Raw genomic sequence first — 21,134 nt, 5'->3', positions numbered from 1 at the left:
AAAAGAAATTTAATTTGATTTTTTATATAAACGATTTCACCGATTTACACGCGTTTTCCCTTGACCAAATTTTGACCGTATCACCCTTTACGAGCAATTTTCATTATATCCACAATCTTCCGAACATTAATAGATTTGCGCTGAAGTACTTAGAACTTTTTCAGCGCTCTCTTAGCTCTGAACTTGTCTCTTGACGTTCTTGTGAGGCTCCTGACATTTTCTTGATGATACTGGAGCTATCATGAGGCTCTCTGATCTTCATATAAGTTCACAACATGATCTTGAAATTCATGGATCTGCATTGATGTTTTCGCAATTGACGCTTAAGGATCTACAAACTTTTCCAAAGTTCTGGACTTTGCTGTAGCTCTTGGAACATCATTATGAAGGCTTTGTAGAGGCTTGACCCCTTAAGCACAATTGTTTTTCCAAATTACCCACCCATGGGCCCATAGTCAAGGCTCACTCGTTTGCATCCACTGTTCGGATCCAAAATCCATGCTCACGGAAGCACTCGTTCCTTTTCGCATGCTGCAGATCTCGTGAAACACCCAAAAATCCACCAGCTGAGCAGAGCAGTTGACGCGTCAAAACAGATGCATCATCATCATTACTCCCCCGCCATCCCCCCCTGTTGCCGCACTAGTGAGATATCACTGCCACAGCTCCGAAAACAATCACAACTCGTACCGGAGTTTCCCACGCCACCACCCCCGTTCAGTCAACTGATTTGAGAGTGAGTTCCCCCGTTCGCGTGCCGCAACAGTCTTTCGTTCCGGCACTCAGCAGGTCAACCCGAGGAAATGGCATAAACAGCATCGCACTCCGGCTAGACCACTTCAGTCTCGTAGCGAGTGGCAATCGTTTCGGTGTAGAATACAGTGCTGTGCAGCTGTCGAGCGACGGTCGATCGAACGGTGTGTTTGTCCTCTCTCGTTGGGAAAAGGAGGCGAAGGCAGTTTGTGCCCAGGATAATAAAAAACGGTTTTCCGGGAATAAGTCAAGGCGCGTTGAGTTGAGCGTGCGATGTGTATGTGATTTATGCGTGGCGAGAGAGTAATGAAATGCGTGGATAGTTATCGTGCGGGGTTGCAGCGCTGTAGGCCTATCGACGCGGTGGTCTCCTAATTATGAATACGTCTCACTGGACCCTGTCAACAGTGCCATAAACTGCGCTCTTTTTTGGCGGTTGTTGTTGGTGATTTAGTGCAGAGATAAGTTTTTTTTTTGTCGAGGATTACGCGAGGTGAAGAGTGTAGAGAAGGAGGCGAATTGGGAGTGAGAATACCCAAAGGACTACGGGGCAGTGCGGCGCGTTGAAGTGAACTGTGCGGCACGTGCTTTTTATAACGTGGAAATCAGGTGCTGAGGCATTAGCATTACAAAGGAGGAGCAGTTTGGCTACTCGTGCGAAGGATGTTATACAAATTCGACATTTCACAGGCCATTTAAGCTGTGAGTGGTGGGTGGGTGTGATTTCAGTGCAGGGTCGTGAAAAATCGTGAATGATTATCACATGATAGTGGTGGTCAGTGGTCAGCATTATCCCACGAGTTGAACATGTCGGAATAAATTTATGGATTAATTCCGACAGAGACGACATTTTAATTAAGGCTGAGTTGGACTCGGTACAGGTCGGTTTCGGAACGACCCACAAGGGACTAATTCTCGGTGTATCATCTACCCTCCGGAAAGCAGAGCATCGAAAGGGCACCAACAAGACGGAAAAATTGAAGGAAAGCCGCTCATTTTTCTTCCTCAACGTCGACGTCGTCTCCAACGACGACGTAGACGTGCAGCTTAAGTGAGTGGAAAAACGCTTTGGGTCAGGGAGATTGCTGGCATCCTTGGTGGAGCCACAGAGTAAAAAAAAAATAGAACCTGACTGAGTGAAGCTGATAATTGAGTTTTGCTCTCGCGTAGACCGGAAATTTGTGAACACAGCAATTTAGACGAAATATTTGCACTGCCCTACTCGAATGCAAACACAGCGCAGCGTTTTCACACACCCACGCTCCATCGAGGGAGGTGCAAAAAAAAATCCCAGTGATAGTGAAGTGAGAAAACCGATTTTCCCCCACGGAAGAGAAATCAATTACCAAATATTTTTTGAAAACCGATTTCCCATCAAAACTTCTCCCTCTACAACTACGAAAATAAACCATACCGAGTAAGTGTGAGGCAAAGCAAATAAACATCACCTAGCTGAAGAGAGCGAATCGAATACATGTGAAAAAATAAAGTGAAACCGGGGGTAAAAAGTGCACCGGAAATTGGTTCTAGTAATTGAATTTGTCTGTTGCTAGAAGGGAAAAAAAATCCAGCGGACATGTTCCCAAGCGATTGTGTTGAAAGTTGAGCCAGATTTCAAATATAGATGTTTTTCCGGGTGGCAAGTATAGCAGTCATAGTGCGTGATTTAGTGCGACTCACCCAGACAGCATTCCGACTAAATCGACTGGAAAAATACCTGAAAGATTTATAGCTGGATAACGAAATCCCCCACCAACCAGCCGGCCTGCAGTGGGGTGGAAAAATTTTTCACTGCGTCCCACCGAAGGGTATCACAATTGGAAAAAAGCGCCAGCTTCAATTACCCCGCAGAAGCCAGATGCGGTGCCGCAATCTGGCTCTCAAATCCTAGGTGTGCGGGATCCAAGAAATGCTGCTGCTGCTTCTGCTGTTGGAGTGGTCGGAATCAGTGCTCCCACCCCGGTACCGGGTATAACAACAAAACTGGAATAATAATTAAATTTCGTCTGTTTTTCTGTGTTGCGGAGATTCCGGTGCAGAGCAGCTCATATGTGTGGTATCATCATCTCGAGCAGCAGCAGTAGTGGAACATCCGGACTAGCAGCAGTACTAGCACCGGCAACAAGAACAAGGTACCGTATCTAATTTCCTGTATTTTCCGCTTGCATGCAGGCAGGCATCCTGGTGTTCACAGCATTTCTCCGGAGAGCTTTTCTTTCCGAATAGGAAGAGGAACGAGCTGCGGTCACTGGTTAAGGAAGGGTTCTTTCGACAATTTTCGGGTGCTGCTCGAGACCGGGTGGCATTTCTGGTTTTCGGGTTTAAAGTGAAAATGAATCGAGGGCGGGTCAGATTGCCATACTAAACACCTGCTTGACTGGGGATACACTTCAGCCAGAGAGGAGGGAGAGATATATTCATTCCTGGGAAGGCCCAAGGCTAGACGGTTGGGATTTCTGGAGGTTTTTTGTGGGTAAATATTAATCTGCTTGAATTAATTCAACGAGACTTTATGCACACAGAGTTTGGATTACCGAAGTCGCACCCAGAGGTTTTTACTTTAACGTAAATCGCAGAATCTCTGAACTGTCAAAAATTACCGTTTAAGTCAGTTAAAGAAGTGCTGTCTTTTTTAGTAATTTATTTGTTTACATTTTTTTTTGCTGAGTTTTTCAGTATTTTTATTTTAGTATTTTAATGAATATTTCAATAAATTCACCAACAAAGTTGATTTGCTGTTGGTTAATGCCTTTTTCGAGTTCATTACGATGGGTAAGATAAAAATTATTCTATTTGTTTACGATTTTTATTTCGGAAAGGAGGTTTATCTTTAGTGCTGACTGGTGGTGTTAGTGAATGTTTTTCATTGGCGAAGCTAGAAAATGTATCTAGAGGGGGCCTAAGAGGGGCCTGTGGCATTTTATTTTATTTTGCTAAACTACGGTTGAATAAATACTCGTGAAGATCCCTTTTAATCAAATTCCATCAAAGCAACTTGTTTTTTTTTTGGGTCAATTTTTTCGGTGACCAACTTCACGAATGAGTTACATGGGTTTCCTCCAGGGCTCATGTTTGAGCCCCCTTCTTTATAATTTATATGTAAAAGACATTGATGGTTAACTTGCTGAAAATTTCTCGCTAAGGCAGCTTGCAAACACTAGCGTGCACAGGAATCTTGTTAAGGAGGGGCAATTTTTTTTTCTATGGTGCATTTTATCTGGGGATGGGGAGTACTCCAAAGTACGTGGTGGATGGTGCTGTCCACCCACCACTGTTTCTCTACTGTTCAATTTAGCTAATTTTATTTATTTTTTGCTCCGGTGGTGGTTCATCTTCTTCAATGCAAACTGCTTTCAGACAGCCAATGGAAATTGGCAATTTAATCCCATCGACGATGTCGATGATGATCGGTTCGTCAAATGGTTGCGATAGCAAGGCTTAAACCAAAATGATACATTTGCTGCAATGTTGTTGCTTTGGTGGTTGGATTCTGCTGAAGTCACGTCAGATGGTTGTGATAACACCATATAGGTGACTCGAAGACCAGAAGGTCCCGAAGAAACATACTCAACTTTTTGGCTCAGCTCTGGTACTATCTTCGGTCCCAAGCTAATCGATGCACCCCTCGAAACATTGTTAAATCCACCAACCCCTCATTTTATCTGTCAAACTTCCATAGCAAATCAAATCAAACAGTGCGCATAGCAGTGAACAAACATTATATTGCATTTGATCAGTGGAGTTGAGTGCTTGGCACTGATGAAGTCTGCAATTGTAGACGAAATACACGTATCTGTCAAAAGATAAGAAATTATAACGGAATTAAAAGGAAATAAACAAACACACTCAAAGCCCTTCATAAAAGTATATTGCTGTTTTTGTCCTTGCACTTGGCTTGTACTCCAGCAGTGCTGCCAGCCATTGTGCTGGCACCGTCAAAAAATACTGCCATTACCTGCTCCCAAGAAATCTGCATCGCTGTCAGGACCTCAGCAATAGTATTGAAGATGGTCGTCGCGTCTGTTTTCAACACCCGTCTCACACCCACAAATGTTTCCGTCGGCCGATCATTATCCTAATGACAATCGTCAACTACTCGTGGTGGCCACAATCGCTTTTCTCATCTGCAATGATTGCCACTGGTTTTCCTCGCAAGGTTTTCGCGATGTTCCGCAACATTACATTGTGCACCGACGTAATTATGTCATTTTGAATACGGTTACTTGTGTACTGGCAATTTTTAGCACCTTCCGCCAAGTGTTTTTTTTTTCCAAAACAGGATCGTAGTAAGCCACCAACTGAATGGCACACTTTCTGCTCTTTCAGAATGTCCACGAAGTAGTCGGCCACCTTTTCAAAGTATGCACACAATATCGATGAAACTTTCCATTATATAGCGATTTTGTAGCCGCTTTGCCTCTCTAGCAGCAATCATAGCTGTTTTTTAGAGGTCCAGTTCTTCGTCGATACCTTTCCTGGTTTTGAAATTCTTCCACTCTTCCATACTACCAACATGGGTATAACTGCGATTGTGTTTTCCCAGCTCGCCGGCCGCTTTCTTCCAATTTCTGAACCCCGTAGGAATCGGACAACTTGGATCGTACGAAAAGACCGGCAGTTCCTATAATTTCTTGGAAGTTAAGTTTACAGTCCGAGTAATATTTTGATAGAAAAATGTTGTTATAATGTTTTGCGTCATGCTTTTTTTTTACAAGGTACTGATATCATCTTTTATTCAAATACCTTTCTAAAATTTTGTGCAGTACATTTTTGAATATTTTGAAGGCATCGTTACAGTTTATTTTTGACTATTTCAAGGTTTTGTAAGCCTTTATATGATGTTGTAGTTACACTTTACTATTACGGTTGCGAGTACGTGTTTTTTTCCTTTTGGTTTGTTTTTTCCGTCGATCTTGTTTTCCGTGCTGAGCACCAATGCTACCGACGTGCCAGGAAGGCAGCTCCCACACCTGGACCCTACCTATCGACCCATCAACTCATGAACCGGGGACCAACGGCTTTACTTCCCATCCGAAGGAAGGCGTGATCAGAGTGCGAGTACGTTGAACGTGGTCATTTTCAGCGAAAATTGTGGTTATAATTTTTTTCAAATGTTGACCTTAATTCCAAGGCAGGTTTGAAAAATATGCAACGATTTAAACAAAAACGCACAAAACTATACCGACAAGCGGGTGCAGGATTGTTAACGGAATGACGACTTGTGAGAAGGATTGAGCATGTCAACTCTATCCCAAAGTACCGCTAGTCAGGGTAACAGAAAATTATGCCCAACATTCAACATGTTTTAAAGATGATATAAAGGACAAACCCGAATTTATTGCAACGCACATAAACAGCTGTAACCACGGGAATCATTAGAATTTCTTGAGGTTCTATTCGAAATTTTTAGAACTCTATGAGCTCTATTGAAATGCTTCGCAGAAGTCCTCTGGAATTATTTTTAGAACTCTTCTTGACTTTTACTCAGAACATCTTGGTGCTGATATTCCCTTGGAGTTTTAGAAGAATTTCCTCAGTATTATCTAGAAATTGTTCACGAAATCAGCTAGAAATTATCGGAACTCCCTTGAAATTTTCCTCAAAATCCCTTTGGAATTTCACTCAAAATTTAATTTTCTCTGTATTCTTTTCTGAATAATTTTGAAACTATCTGCAGGATTCACTAGAAATTATTTGCCGAGTTTTCTTGGAACACTCCCCAGAAATTCTTTGGAACTGTCCTCAGAATTCAATATCCTTGAGATTCTTCTCGGATTTTTTTTAGAATTCTCATAAGAGCTCTTTTGAAATTCTTTTCAGAAGTCCACTGGAACTATATTTAGAACTCTTCATACTTTTTCTCAGAACACCTTGGAACTGAAATTCCTTCAGAGTTTCAGAAATTATCCTCGGAATTCGCTTGAAATTTTGCTTAAAATCCATTTGGAATTTCACTCCAAATTTTATTTTCTCGGTATTCTTTTCGAAATTATCTTGGAATTATCTGCAGGATGCACTAGAAATTTTCCGCAAAATTTTCTTTAAGTTCTCCCCAGATATATTTGAGGTTCTTCTCGAAAGTCAAGTTTAAGTTGTCCGTCCATTCACCAAAACGTTGTAGTTTTTTCTACCAGGAATTTTCAATAATGCTTCCCCTGAACAGTGAAATTTTTACATCAGGAACTTTCAATTCAGCTTGCCCCTCTATGCAGCAGATTGTTGCAAATCTTACACCAGAAATTTTTCAATACAAACTTGCCCAAAGAAAATTTCAACTGACCAGAACTATGCAAATTTTCCACCGTTAATGTTCAATAAAAATTGATTCTCCAATCTTCTGATTAGTGCAGTTTTCCTTTTTATGACCAGACATTTTCAATATAGCTTGCTTTTCCTATTATCAGAATGTTGCAGATTTTCCACCAAATAAAGCTTGCCCCTATTTTCTGATTTTTTATCATAAGTGTTCAGGAAAGCAGCATCCCTCCAATCACCAGAAATTATTATAAAATTTGTTTCTCTATTCAGCAGAAGGATGCAAATGTAAGACCAAAATTTTTCCGAAAAGCTTGCTCATCCATTCACCAAAACGGTGCAGATTTTCCACCAGAAATTTTCAATATAGCTTAGTTTTAAATAAAGCTTGTGCCTTCATATACCGATACAAATTTTGCACCAGAAATTTTCAATAAAGCATGCTCCTCTATTCACCAGAACGGCCCAAGTAACGATTTCGGTATTATGAGGGTTCTGTAGACCATGATTTAGCCTTGTAGAATGCTATAAAACCTCGATAAAACCTGCAATGTTACTTGGGCCGTGCACCAAAAATTGTCAGTGAAGTTTGTTGCACCATGAACCTTTGTGGTGCAATTTTTAGGTTTTGCCTCTTCATGCACCAGAATTGTGCAAATTTACCACCATAAATTTTCAATGAAGCTTGCATTCATGAAAACGATGCAAATTATGCACCTGAAAAATGAATAAACCTTGCTTCTACATTTACCACAGTGTTGCAAACTTTCCACCTGAAATTTTCAGTTAAATTTGCACGTTAGAATTTTTAGTGTGATTCAATTTTTCCACCAGAGTTATTCACTTTGATTAGTCCCTCCATGCACGACTTTGATGATATTTTTACACCAGAAATATTCAATAAAAAGCTTTTTCTTCGATTTACTACCACGAAGGTGAATTTTTTCAAAAATTTACCCGCTTCTTTTAACCCTCCATGAACCACATAGAAAAAAAAATACACCAAAAATGTTGTGTATGCACCACTGTGGTTTAATTTTTTGTCCAAAAAATGTCATTGAAGTCCCAATTGCAATTGCCCCACCTTGCCCCACCCTGTGCACGCCAGTGGAAGTTGTTCTAGTATAAAGGCTGAACGAGACATATCCTGTAACGAAGCTACTTCAAGATAGAGAAGCAGATTCATGCCGTATCAAACTTCTTGCAAACTCCGATCATGCTTGGCATGCAAATGTTCGACACAGGACATAGAGATAAATTAAACATTAATTTCTGCAATCTGTGGAGGCCTCCTTTAGCTCAGTCGGTAAAGGCGCAGCTACAAAGCAAGACCATGCTGGAGGTGGCTGGGTTCAATTCCCGGTCCGGTCTAGGAATTTTTCGCGTTGGAAAATTTCTCGACTTCCCTGGGCATAGAAGTATGATTGGGCTTGCCACACAATTATACAAATGCAAAAATGGTACAGGCATCGAAAGCTCTCAATTAATAACTGTGGAAGTGCACCTAGAACACTAAGTTGAGAGCACGCAATAAGCTAATATGCGATATGCAATAAGCTTGAAATGCGAAGAAGAAGAAAGAAGAAGACACCAAGATTAGGACATCTTTGAATACCGAGTTTAGTCTGTAAACATAAAGATTTGAATTCATACTTCTAATTCCAAAATCATGAGTTCAAATCTCACCTGGATAAAGCAAGAATGATCCGAGAGTGTGAAAATTACTATAAATAAAAAAAAAACACTTTCCTTGAAATTTTGTTAAGCATTCTCCAATCATCCTCTTGGAATCCTGTAAAGATTCTTTTAAGATTATTTCAAAAATCATCATTGGAATTTCCTTGCATTTCTCTTCTCAAGTCCAATCCCCAACTGAGAATCACATATTTTGACCTTACTTCATATTACTGTATTACATCAGGTCAACAGTTAAGTGAAGTAATAATCTATGCTTCAAGTAAGGATTTGGGTTTTATCATGCGATAAAACTTGTGATGGTACTTGGGATATTTTACCATAGATAACTGCTTCAATTAAGCTGGGAAAACTAGGTTAGACAGGTTTTTAAATTCTTCAATAGGATGGCTAGAGTGCATTTGTTTCCAGCAGAGTTGCGACCTATCACAATCACGATCGTCAAACAGCTGATGGAAGTAACGCTTTGTACATTCCTATCAATGTGCTCGTCGAAGCTCTCTCCATGACAATCCATCAAGCTGACGAAAGAAGTAAAAAGCAGCTGGTGAATGTCGCCTCCCTTAGCTCAGTCGGTAAAGGCACAGCTACAAAGCAAGACCATGCTAGAGGTGGCTGGGTTCAATTCCCGGTCCGGTCTAGGAATTTTTCGGGTTGGAAAATTTCTCGACTTCCCTGGGCATAGAAGTATGATTGGACTTGCCACACAATTATACCAATGCAAAAATGGCATCGAAAGCTCTCAATTAATAACTGTGGAAGTGCATCTAGTAGAACACTAAGCTGAGAGCACGCAATAAGCTAATATGCGATATGCAATAAGCTTGAAATGCGAAGAAGAAGAAGAAGAAGAAGAATGTCGTCTTGGGTTGTGATCCATCACCGATCTGGTCATTGCCGACGATCACGACACTCATCTGTGCTCGTTTTGAACCAATTGCTGCTTCGATTGCTTATGTGAGTGTGTTTGTGAATGAGCCCAACTGCTCCCATTTAATGTTGCCTGCTTTGTTTGTAACTCACACAGTCGCGCCTGCCGAGACGTAGGTATTGTTTTCATTTTCTTCTGTCGTTTCGCTTTTTCTCATCACGTACTGCAAAAGTCTCCACTGTTTTCGTCATCAGCAGCGAGTGTAAGGTTTTGCTTGTGAGCAGCGACCATTACTGGTGATTGTTGTTTGCCACGGCTCTACCTCTCACTGCGTGACAAAACGTTCTGTCAGCGATAGTCGGTTGATGCAAAGACGAGTGTCACGTGAGTTTCATGATATTTTGCATCACTGGTTTCCAGTCCGTTATCTTCAAGAAAAATTAGGATACACAACTTTTCCCATTGTCTATAATCTCGAGATATCACAAATTTTCTGAGGTTTCGAAAAAAAAAATAAACTCTGGTTCCGATATCTGTTCGTCATCTTGAAAGTTTTCCAAGACTTATATGTCTAGGAAACTTTCAAGGCGAAGTCAGAGATTTTTTCAAAGACCTGAATTTCGATAAATCTTTGAAGGCCGGAAGCTTTAGTATCAGAAGTTCTTTTCCTCCTTTTCCATCAAATTGTAGTTTTTACAAGTCCGAAATCAACAAATTTCCAATCCCAGATTTAAGATAAATTCTAGGTTTTAAATGTTTTCTGTATTTAAGAAAAAATAAATTTTTCTCGGACATATCGTAAATTATTCTACGCTATCTTAGTTTGTTTGAATCAAAGATCGCGAAATACTTAGTACCAGCATTAAACAAAAAAAAAATCCAGCGTCTCTAAAATGTATACCAAAATCTTACAACTTTTTTGAAGATCGAGATTCTTCGAGAAAATTTTCCTCGTTCCAGAATAATGCTTATTATTGATACGATCCAGAAGACTTGACTAGGTTCCAGAGATATGAAAATTTGTCTATGTTTGAAGTTTTACAGATGTGTCTATATTTGAGATCTTTAAAATTGCTTGTCTTAAAATTGACGAATTTGTCCAAGACGTTGAACATTTTTCTCTGCGGCTCAATTTTTTTTTTCAATTTCAATTTCCTAATAAATTTCTATGTTCAATCTTTTACAACCCGAAATTCAACCAATTCCGAAAAAAACCGGGAATAGAAAAATGGAATTTGAATGGACACCCTGCAGTTTGTCTACTTGGGCTATAAAGCTAGGTATCGAATTTTCTCCGGAGAAAACTGAGTTGGTTGTTTTTTTCTAGGAAGCATCATCCTGCACAGTTACAGCTTCAACTAAAGGGTAGAGCAATCACTCAAAGTATATCTTTCAAGTATTTAGGTGTCTGGTTCGATTAAAAAAGCACGTGGGGAAAACAGATTGCGTACGTGAAACAAAAATGCCAACAAAGAATCAATTTTCTTCGTAAAATTACCGGAACTTGGTGGAGAGCACACCCGGAAGATCTGATCAGGTTGTATCGAACAACCATCTTGTCGGTTCTAGAGTACGGTAGCTTCTGATTTCAATCCGCAGCAAAAACACACATCCTGAAGCTGCAACGGGTTCAATACCATTGCCTCCGAATCGCGCTTGGCTGTATGCACTTGACGCATACGATGAGCCTCGAAGTACTCGCGGGTGTTCTCCCACTGACAGATCGTTTCGCGGAACTGTCCATCCGGTTTCATATCCGTTGTGAAGTAATGAACCCATTAGTAATAGAAAACTTTGAGAAGCTGCTTGACAGAAATCCTCACACAAGATTCATGAGTCTCTATTACGAGTACATGCCGCTGGAGATTGGCCCTTCTTCGTTCAATTCCTCTCGTGTTTGCTTCCAAGACTTTTATAGTTCCTCTGTAAATTTTGATCTGACCATGTTGCAAGAAATCTGTGGAATACCAGATCACCATCGGTCGATGGTTGGTCCCTTAATTTTTGCAAACAAGTACCACCATGTCAGTAACAATAAGAGTTTTTTCACAGATGGGTCAACTATAAACGCTTCCACTGGATTTGGAGTATTCAACGAATTTCATAGCGCCTCTTTTAAACTACAAAAACCCTGTTCCGTATATGTTGCGGAACTAGCAGCCATATTCTACGCAGTAGAGCAAATTGCCTCGCTACCTTCTGACTATTATTTCATTTTTACGGATAGTTCTAACTCATAGGAGGCTATTCGTTCAATGAGGCCGATGATGCACTCCTCATATTTCCTGACCGAAGCCCGAGCCAAATTGAGTACTTTATCTAACTGCTCCTATACTTTAGTCTGGGTCTCATCTCATTGCTTTATTCCGGGTAACGAGAAAGCGGACTCGTTGGCTAAAGTGGGCGCAATGGAAGGCGATATTTTTGATCGACAAATCGCCTTTGCGGTTTTTTTTGACGTAGGACTACGTCTGTGATTTCTATATGGGAGTACACTTTGTGAAAACCGAAAATGGAACATGTAACAAAATTATGAAAGATTTTGAACGTTAATAACTCAGCTGCCCCTGGACCAATTTCAATAATTTTATCACCAATCAATGAGAAATATTCCTACACTTCTGTGAAATTTTAGACTGTATCATTTTTCAAAATGTCACAATTGAAAAATGCACGAACATGCTACTGTTGCTATACAGGCTCTAAAGTTAGTAAGGAGACCCTAAACATTAATCCGTCAAAAGTAGTAATCGTTCCTTTTACTAGAAAGAGGAAGTTCAACCTAAAGGAGTTCAAGCTTGGTGGAGAACAGATCCATCTTAGTGAACAGGTCAAATACCTAGGAGTTATATTGGATGCCAAGTTGAATTGGAATGCTCAGATTGATTCTGTAATCAACAAAGCAACCAGTGCCGTGTGGTTATGCTCCACAACTGTTGGTAGAAAATGGGGTTTGAAACCAACAATGACAATGTGGATTTGCACATCAGTAATCCGTCCAAAAGTAACTTATGCTTCGTTAGTGTGGTGACCAGTGCTGCAAAATCTCGGTGATATTGACAATTCTGCTTTGGTCACTCATTTGAGCAGAACAGTCATAGTCAAGGCATATCATGTCAATTGTCAATGACAATGCTGTCAGTGACGAACATGTGTAGATTTTTATATTAACTAAATTTGTAAAGAAGTTAAATACTTGAGCAACACAATTACATGGAGCCGTTAATGTGAACAAGCATCTATGTCCTGAACTACTTGGATAACAATAATGAGACACAGAATGTGTGTGTGTGTATGTATTCCCTCTAACCCCCACTGGCCGGCAGTGTTATTATGGAAGAACTCTCTCTACAATGTCGCATTTATGGTCATTGTAGACAGCTTTGGTCCGGGAGTTAGAAGGTGATAGCTCTATTGCAGATCCAGCAACCCATTTCAGAATGTCTGGAGAGTCACGCCCATTCCGAGGTTACTTTCACTCACAATAAGCCCCGCATGTATGCATCACAGTTATCAAATGAATATTGGTTATACATACACACTTCCAGGTTCGAATTTTTTTTTTTAAACCTGGCATGTATTTAGTTTAATTTTGATATATTTTTTTAAATAATTGGAAAGCTCTCACCATATTCTGCTCTTCCGCCGTCGTTGATTGCTTCTTTTGGAATCCCTTGGACTTTTTCTCTAACGCTTCATATTTCATTCCGTACTTCACCGGCAATTTCCTTCCGTAGATCGTCCTTGGTTGGTTCTAATATGATTCCGCTTTTTTTGGTCGGTTTAATTGAATTGAAAGGAATTGTCATGGTGATCTGGGACGAGGCTCACGTCCATAGTCCCTGGTTCACCGAGCGTCCCATGTACGAAAAGAAAATGAAAGAAATACGAAAGGGATCAGTTTCAAGAAGTGACAGTTTCATCAGATTCCCCAACTAACCATACTCAAGCAAAGTAAGAATATACAAGCTATATTGCTACTTTTTGGTTACTTGGGTTACCATATGGCCGTCAGAATGGTTCATCGGTTGCGAAAAGAAGTATGTATTTCTGAAAGTGATGCGTTATATTTCTTCATGTTTTGATTTTATCCTAACGTTACCTCCATGTTATATCACAGACAAGCAGAAACAACACTTTGAACATTTATCATTGTAAACCCTACAGCCATCTGTTGTATATACTTTGATGAGCAATACACTCAACAGATAGTTGTAGTGTGTAAACGTCTAATGCTAGGGAATTGATTATGTGTACCACCAACTAAGAAACATTTAAATTGACCTTTAAAAACGATTTCGATGAACGTTTTAAGAGTGTTATGTCTGCTTGTCTGTGATAATTCCTTCACTATCGCAACTTCGGGTAATCTGCGAAAGTACTTGCATTTTTTTCAGGCACTTTTGATCTAACTGCAATTACTCTCTCATACTCGAAATGTACCACGACCAAATTGGCACAACGACGCCCTATACGCTCTCTGACCGAAGCGCAGGGAACAATAATGTGACACAGCATGTACGAAAATAAAATTTTTGTTACCAGGTAAATCTTTGTCATTGACGAAAAAATGAATGAGATTTTGACGAAGTTTTTTTTTTGAGGATCAAGTCTGTCAGTGATTTTATGGCGAACAATTTTGTCAATATCGCGCGAAAGTCTGTCAATGACAATGAAAAATCTCAGCACTGGTGGTGGCCAAAAACGAAAGAGGCTACCGCACAGAGGAAGCTGGCAAAACTACAACGTCTAGCATGTATTGCTATAACGGGTGCGATGCGCAGCACCCCATCAAAAGCATGCAATTCTCAATCTACTGCTCTTGCATGAATACGTGCAAACATAAGCGGAAAGAAGTGCTCTCAGGCTCAAAAGGTCTAAAAAAAGTCATGCCTGGTGACCTGGTTGATCACCTAAGCATTTTACAATACTTCCAAAGAGGACCAGTGATGAGTATGAATGGAGACTGGATGAAACCAGAGGACAATTATGACACTCCCTTCAACGTATGTGAAATGTTCCGTTCGGATTGGGAAGTCGGTGTTCCTAGCGTTTGTCAAGGTTAAATCATATTTTTCACATATGGCTCAAAAATTGGAATACAAACAGGTGCAGGAATCTGTTAACCCTGAACAAATATTTCAGTAGCGATGGGACATTTGTCAACAGTGTTTCAAGGAAATCGTGGCCATACTTGAATGTGTAACTGTTTGCCTAAGGAGAAAATATAGCTGTACAAATATCTGTATTTTTTCTGACAGTCAAGCAGCACTAAAAGCGCTTCGTGTTTACAAATGTACATCAAAGATTGTCTGGGAATGTATTCTCTTGTTGCGACAGCTGTGCAAACAGAACTCAGTAAACTTATATTGGGTTCCTGAACACTGTGGCATTGAAGGAAATGAAAGGGCAGACGATCTCGCAAAATTAGGTTCCAATTCAGCGTTTATTGGCCCAGAACCATACTGTGGAATATCAAACTGTACGGTAAAAATGGGAAGAACAAAGGGTGATGGCCAACTCAATGGCCGTCACCAAGTGCAACCAGTAGAAAAGATTTATAACTCCAAATGTAACACGTACCAAAAAGCTCTTGGAGCTCAATAAACGGACTCTTAGTATATACACTAGCCAGTAACTGGGCACTGTCCGAGTAGATATCATTTGAAGAACATTGATCGGGTTCAGAGCGATATCTGCCGTTTCTGTAGCATAGAACGTGAAACCTCGGAACATCTGCTCTGCAGTTGCGGTACAGGGGTACGATCTAAATTTCTTCGTAGTGTTATCTTACAACCTAGTGGAATTTGGTCTACTAATCCTGGAAAGGTAGTTGGTTTCATAAACCATATCATACCTGACTGGGAAAGGACGTGTCCAGGCAATTAGCTGTCCACTCATTAAATGGTGGTCAGCTTTCATGATACGAACAGTAAACAGGGGTACCACAAAAGTTCAAATAACGGACGCAGTGGTTCAATTCCCCCCAACAAAAAAAAAACTTTTGCTGTGATAATTAAAATTATCACCAATTGCCTGCGAAAAGCGATTTTCCTAACACAGATTTCAAAGTTAAAGTTTATTCAATCACCGCGTGGTACACACGTGGTCTCCGATACACAACGAATGGCTCCCCGCAAGCAGCTAGCGATCAAAGCTGACCTCAACCGTTGATCGGATTCAGTTCCAATTATGGTGTGTGGTGATGTCCGGTCGTCAGCAACAGCAGCGGCAGCAGTGATTTTGGCACGTGGCATTGAACATTGTTCTCCAGTACACAACGAAAAGCTGCCTGCACGCAGCGAGCTGCAGCCTTCCACATAGAAGGAGGAAGAAGCCGCACCGCTTTTGATCGGAATCAGTAGCTCTTTGTGAGTTTCTGTGGGCCATCTATGTCAAGCGCGTCATACTAAAATGTATAAACAGAGAGAAACTCTCTCAAATTCCTATTCCTACACAAAACACAAGCTCCTGCTGCAGTTAACAAATAAGATTTATTATATATGACCACGTAGTCCAACGTCGCCATTGAGTACAACCTCATAGGGCTGTCCCTTGAAGTATTTTTTTTCAATTACTCGTAAGCAAGTCCTCACCAACTGGCATCAAAAATGAAATGAGAGTGATTTGGGAAGATAGTTACATTCTATTCTCCCACAGGTGTCGATTAATCTGTGGTTCAAAGGGTTGGACATGAGCCGTGACTTTATACGTGTCATGTCGAGGCTCATGTCCAATCACTGCTCGAATCGGGCTCGCAGGCAGCAATTTGTGCACTTGTGGTAGTGGCTATCACGATATCGACCACGTGCTTTGGTCATGCACCCTCCATTGTATTGCTAGATCCGAGTTATCCGCATCCCTCATGGCCCGAGGAAAACAACCTATGTTGTCCGTTAGAGACATGTTGGCGAGCTGAGATCTCGACTATTGCAATTTAATTTATGTGTTTTTAAAACGGATAGATTTAGTAGTTACTATCATCTTGGGTTCCCCAAGTTGTTAGCTGCCCATCGGTGCACTCCCATGTTTGTCTTTTTCATCAGTTTGCCGCTTAGTTCGAGATCAAGAACACATTGCTCCCAAAACCTTGTGTTCTCAATATCTACTCTGCCAACCGTTTGTTAAAATTTGTTACCCCTAACCTCGAGATAGCCACGAGTTATCGGCCCCGGTTTACTAACGTTAGTTTTAAGTAATTTTGTAATCTAAACAGTGAATCTCGGCTCCGCAAAGCTACGGTAAATGAGCCTGGGAAAATAAATGCATCATAAAAAAGTTAAGTGTTGTGTCCAAATCACGACTGCATTATTGACGTAGAACTGCGAGATTGTTTTTAATGCTCCTTTCACTAATATATTAATAACAAAATAAATGGTTTCACATGCTTCCCTGTCTCTTTGTCTCTCACGCGCTTCCGAAAATCAATAATATAATATTTAGCAGCCATGTGTTGAGACATTTCGAAGAGTTTTACAGAATTTCTAAATAAACACTTGTTTCACTTCGAATATTGACTCTATATTACGCGGAGTGTAAACACTGAAGCACTTACTGTACCAATTAGAATTTTTTCAGAAAATGCTACAATGCATAATCACGATGGTGTTTAAAAATGATGTCTGTGTTTGGGAAACAATCACAACATAAAACTTGGATTGCCTTTATTTTTGCGCACATGGTAAGCTACACAGACTCCTCCCATCATGATTAGTTTGCTATTAAGTAGTGACACTCTCCTTTTGCCAAGGTCAATACCTTGGAAGCAAAGGGCAATTAACGAGTTATTAACGAAAGATGAAGAGAATTGATCAAAATCACTTGCCCCGCTGCTTCCAAGTTTGGTTACAAGATCACAACTCTGGACAGCATTTTGTGTGGTCGTTGGGGGCGTGCGGTTCTGATTATGGACAAACAGGCACCGATAAATTCTATTCCAACTCTTTACTGTAATAAGCTTGTTGGCCCTAAAAAGGGCCGTTTTGTTGCCAAAGTTGATGATGATTTAACCTCCGAAACCGTACAGAGTGCGTCTGTCGCTTCAAAGCGTAGACGACATCTATTGCCCGTTACGCTTGGCGTGTTCAGAGTAGGTGAGAGGATCACGGATCACATTTTCCAGGAACACCTTCAGCACACCTCGTGTTTCCTCGTAGATCAGACCGGAGACTCGTTTGACACCGCCAGGGCGATCCAGACGACGGATGGCGGTTATCACGAAGAACCTTGCGATGACGCTTGGCGCCTCCTTTACCGAGACCTTTTCCTCCTTTGCAACGACCAGTCATTGTTGCTTGTTGGGTAGAAGAGTGGGCTACCTAACCTTCCTACTGCTGCTATTGATGTTTCTGCTGCCTGCTCCGAAGCGAAAATGAGTTGAGTCTAGACAGCAACGCTCTTTTGTGCAACCAAGTTGTACTCGATTATGACGACTGGGTTTGGGAAAAACGTGTATTTCATGAAAACAGGGATAAAATTGTCACTTTTTATTTGTACTTTCGACAATGCTTGATATTACAATTTTTTTAATAGTTTCTTGTTGAAAATCATCAGCATTGTAATTGGTGCGTAGAAATATTTCTAATCGATTGGTGAAAAAAATATTGAAATTGGTCAAGGGGCAGGTGAGTTATTAATGTTCAAAATCTTTCATAATTTTGTTACATATTTTATTTTCGGTTTTCTCAAAGTGTACCCCCATAGAGAAATAACAGACGTAGTCCTACGTCAAAAAAAAGATTGGGACCTTGACTAGACGAGCTTAAAAGCTTACTGATTTTGATCAAGCAATGCTCGTTTGTTACTCCTTTTTGAAATGAAATCACATACCGTCCAGATCTTTTAAATTTTGGCATCTCGAATTTTAAGAAAATGCTCAGAGTTAGGTAATTCCATGAATTTTTAAACAAGTTTTTTTTTTAGATTTTGAACATTTCATAATCAGTTATATCTCAGACATAGGAACCAAACTTTAATTCTAGGAGTTTTAATTTTATAATTTTCTTGAACTCTGAAAAAATCAGGTTGATTCTGATATTTGAAGCGAAAGGAAAGTAAAAGCATTTAACCAGAACAATTTTGCATCTGATGCATCGGACTAACTAACATTTGGAGTTTTTTTTTCCTTGATTTGTTTTCCGTCGATCTTGTTTTCCGTGCTGAGCACCAATTCTACCGACGCCACGGAGGCAGCTCCAACAACTGGACCCTACATATCGACCAATCAACTCATGAACCGGGGAGCAACGGCTTTACTTCCCTTCCGAAGGAAGGCGTGATCAGAGATGTTATGCCTCAGAACATCCCGGTGGCGCCGACTGGGATTGAACCCAGGCCTGCTGGAGTGAGAGATAATCACGCTTACACCACCGGCACCGCTAAGGAATGAACTTGAAACTTGAATGGTTTTGTCCTTGTGTGTGACTAGATACTAATTAAATATATTTGAAATATTTTTTTTTTATTTTAAATTGAGTTAGTTTTGGTTAAACCCATTCGGGACCAGTTTATTATTTATACGTACTTTATACGGGTAAGAGCTTGTTCAGTGTTTTGAATTAATGTAATCAAAAAATAAAGAGTTGGTTGAAAGTGCTCGCACATGAAGCTTTAGTGTGATAATCTATTAGCTAGAGAAAGGTCTGAAGAGGGTTGATTGTTCGGCTAGAATACGGCAAGTTGAATATGATCGCAGGGCCCTTAATGCGACAGTACTAGTCAAACGCACACTTCTTTACCTAACTCATACATCAATGGATGAGGAGACTTGAAGTATCTCCTCAAATCTTCAGACAAAAAAGAACTGTGATTGTGGGATAGTTCCAGTGACGTTTTCCTACGATGCAAGGATTTTAAAAATGTACAAAGCCATGCAAACTATCCTGCAGCTAGCTAAATTCCGGGCATAAGTTGCATCGAACAAATGTGTTTATACATATTGGGTTTATGTAGCAATTTCCATCGCTTCGTAGAAAATTATGCCCGGAATTCAGCTGCTGGAGTGCTAATTCTTCACAATATAGCTAAATCACCAAGACAGGGTCTTCCCTTTATAGATTGTACAAACATGTTCATAAAATCATGATTCATCATTCACGATTTCAGCATATTCAATTAGCTGGAAAACTTTTGAATGCTTCCTGAAATACCTACAGTCTTGAAAGAATATTAAAATTTTTAAACAGTTGGAGATCCTCAGAACTTAATCAACCTTAAGTCTTGGGAAATGTGCAGAGAACTACTAAACTTGTACGAAGTTCCAAATTCCAACTTGATCGTAATTGTTTTGTGATATAAGGAGCTCGGTAACCAAGTGGTGACCGATTGTGCTTACTGAGCAGAAGAACATATGTTCAACCCTCCTTTGCGCTATTGAATCGTAGGACATCAATTTAGCATATCGTATACTATTACGAATCCTACTGCAATTCCAACCCTTTGCAGAAGTGTTTTCAGCTTTCATAATAGTGAGTATTATGCCAATTCCTTTCTTGATCAGCATTCTAACGTGGCCGGCGTGGGTATTACCTAATTTTAGATCATCAGTATTTACACATTGAAGATGATTGCTTGTGTCAAGCAATCTCTGTGTAATGACAGCTGATCTACTCTAACGGAGCTGCATCCTCGGGAAGTCAATCACGCTCATGAGGTCATGATCATGCTCTTGATATTAACAATAAATAATTCCTTTGAAAAAATTTATGCCACCCAAAGATATTAAATTTCTTAAAACATCAACGCTTAATGTGGATTCAGGAGCATCAAATTGCTTAAAAAGTATGTTGGTTACGGTTTTAAACAAAACATCATAGCGACCAGATTTTCGATGGAATCACCCCACTGTTTTATGTTCAGATTCATCCTCAACCCTCTCTGCCATTGAATAGCCAACAACAACCGGTAGACGGACGAACACACGACAAATATGCATATTGTGCTCAAAATAATGAAATTGTTTACGACCAGTGTCTCCGATGCATCCTTTTCCTCATTGGAGCAGCACCAGTCACTAGTGTGCTTTAATATTGCTAGTATTTTTCCTCTCACCGGCGGCAAAGCTTCATCGGAATGCAGCCGCTCCAACGCGCTACTGTTCCGAAAAAAAGGGGTTAAGTGAGGAAAAAGGGTCCACAGTCGGTCCGTTCGTAAAATTATTGATTAGGGTGGAGTTTTCACCCCGGTGCTATAGCTTTCAGCTCAAGAAGGGAAAGCTGTGCTCGGAGCTTGGCTTCAGAGCTAAATTGGGGCGCATCAAGCTAGAGAAAGAGAGCTTTAATGGCATGGTAGTAAAAATTTAATGCGTTCCGGCGTTTGTTGTTTCGAATTAATATGGAAATTTCAGGAAGCATTTCCGGCGGGGCTGAGCACAGAGGAAGTCGTTGGATAAGCAGCATTGGCAAAGGAATGCTGTACGGCACGCTTCTATGAGGGGTAGGAACCGGGTCGTTTGTCTTTTAGTGAATCTTAAACTGTGGTTTCTAGTGAACTGTAATGGCTTTATTTTGCCCATATATGACACATTAATGACGCGTATGATCTGATTAGTCGTGTTTAGGGG

The 21,134-nt window shown here is 40.4% G+C and overlaps 1 protein-coding gene across 1 annotated transcript in view; it reads left to right on the top strand.

Moving 5' to 3' along the window:
- The first annotated feature begins 877 nt into the window (after positions 1 to 877).
- LOC135710936 (roundabout homolog 1-like) overlaps positions 878 to 21,134 on the top strand; it is a 376,781-nt gene continuing 356,524 nt past the window's right edge. The window contains exon 1 of the mRNA XM_065233660.1: positions 878 to 2,885. Within this exon, the coding sequence (XP_065089732.1) occupies positions 2,803 to 2,885 (83 nt within the window). The 5' untranslated portion in view covers positions 878 to 2,802. The remainder of the gene's footprint in view (positions 2,886 to 21,134) is intronic.

This window comes from Ochlerotatus camptorhynchus, unplaced genomic scaffold, assembly GCF_037179485.1.
Source record: "Ochlerotatus camptorhynchus isolate MF236.1 unplaced genomic scaffold, CSIRO-AGI_Acam_v1.1 ptg000406l, whole genome shotgun sequence".
Classification (NCBI taxonomy): domain Eukaryota; kingdom Metazoa; phylum Arthropoda; class Insecta; order Diptera; family Culicidae; genus Ochlerotatus; species Ochlerotatus camptorhynchus.
This window is presented reverse-complemented; position numbering and strand designations above follow the sequence as displayed.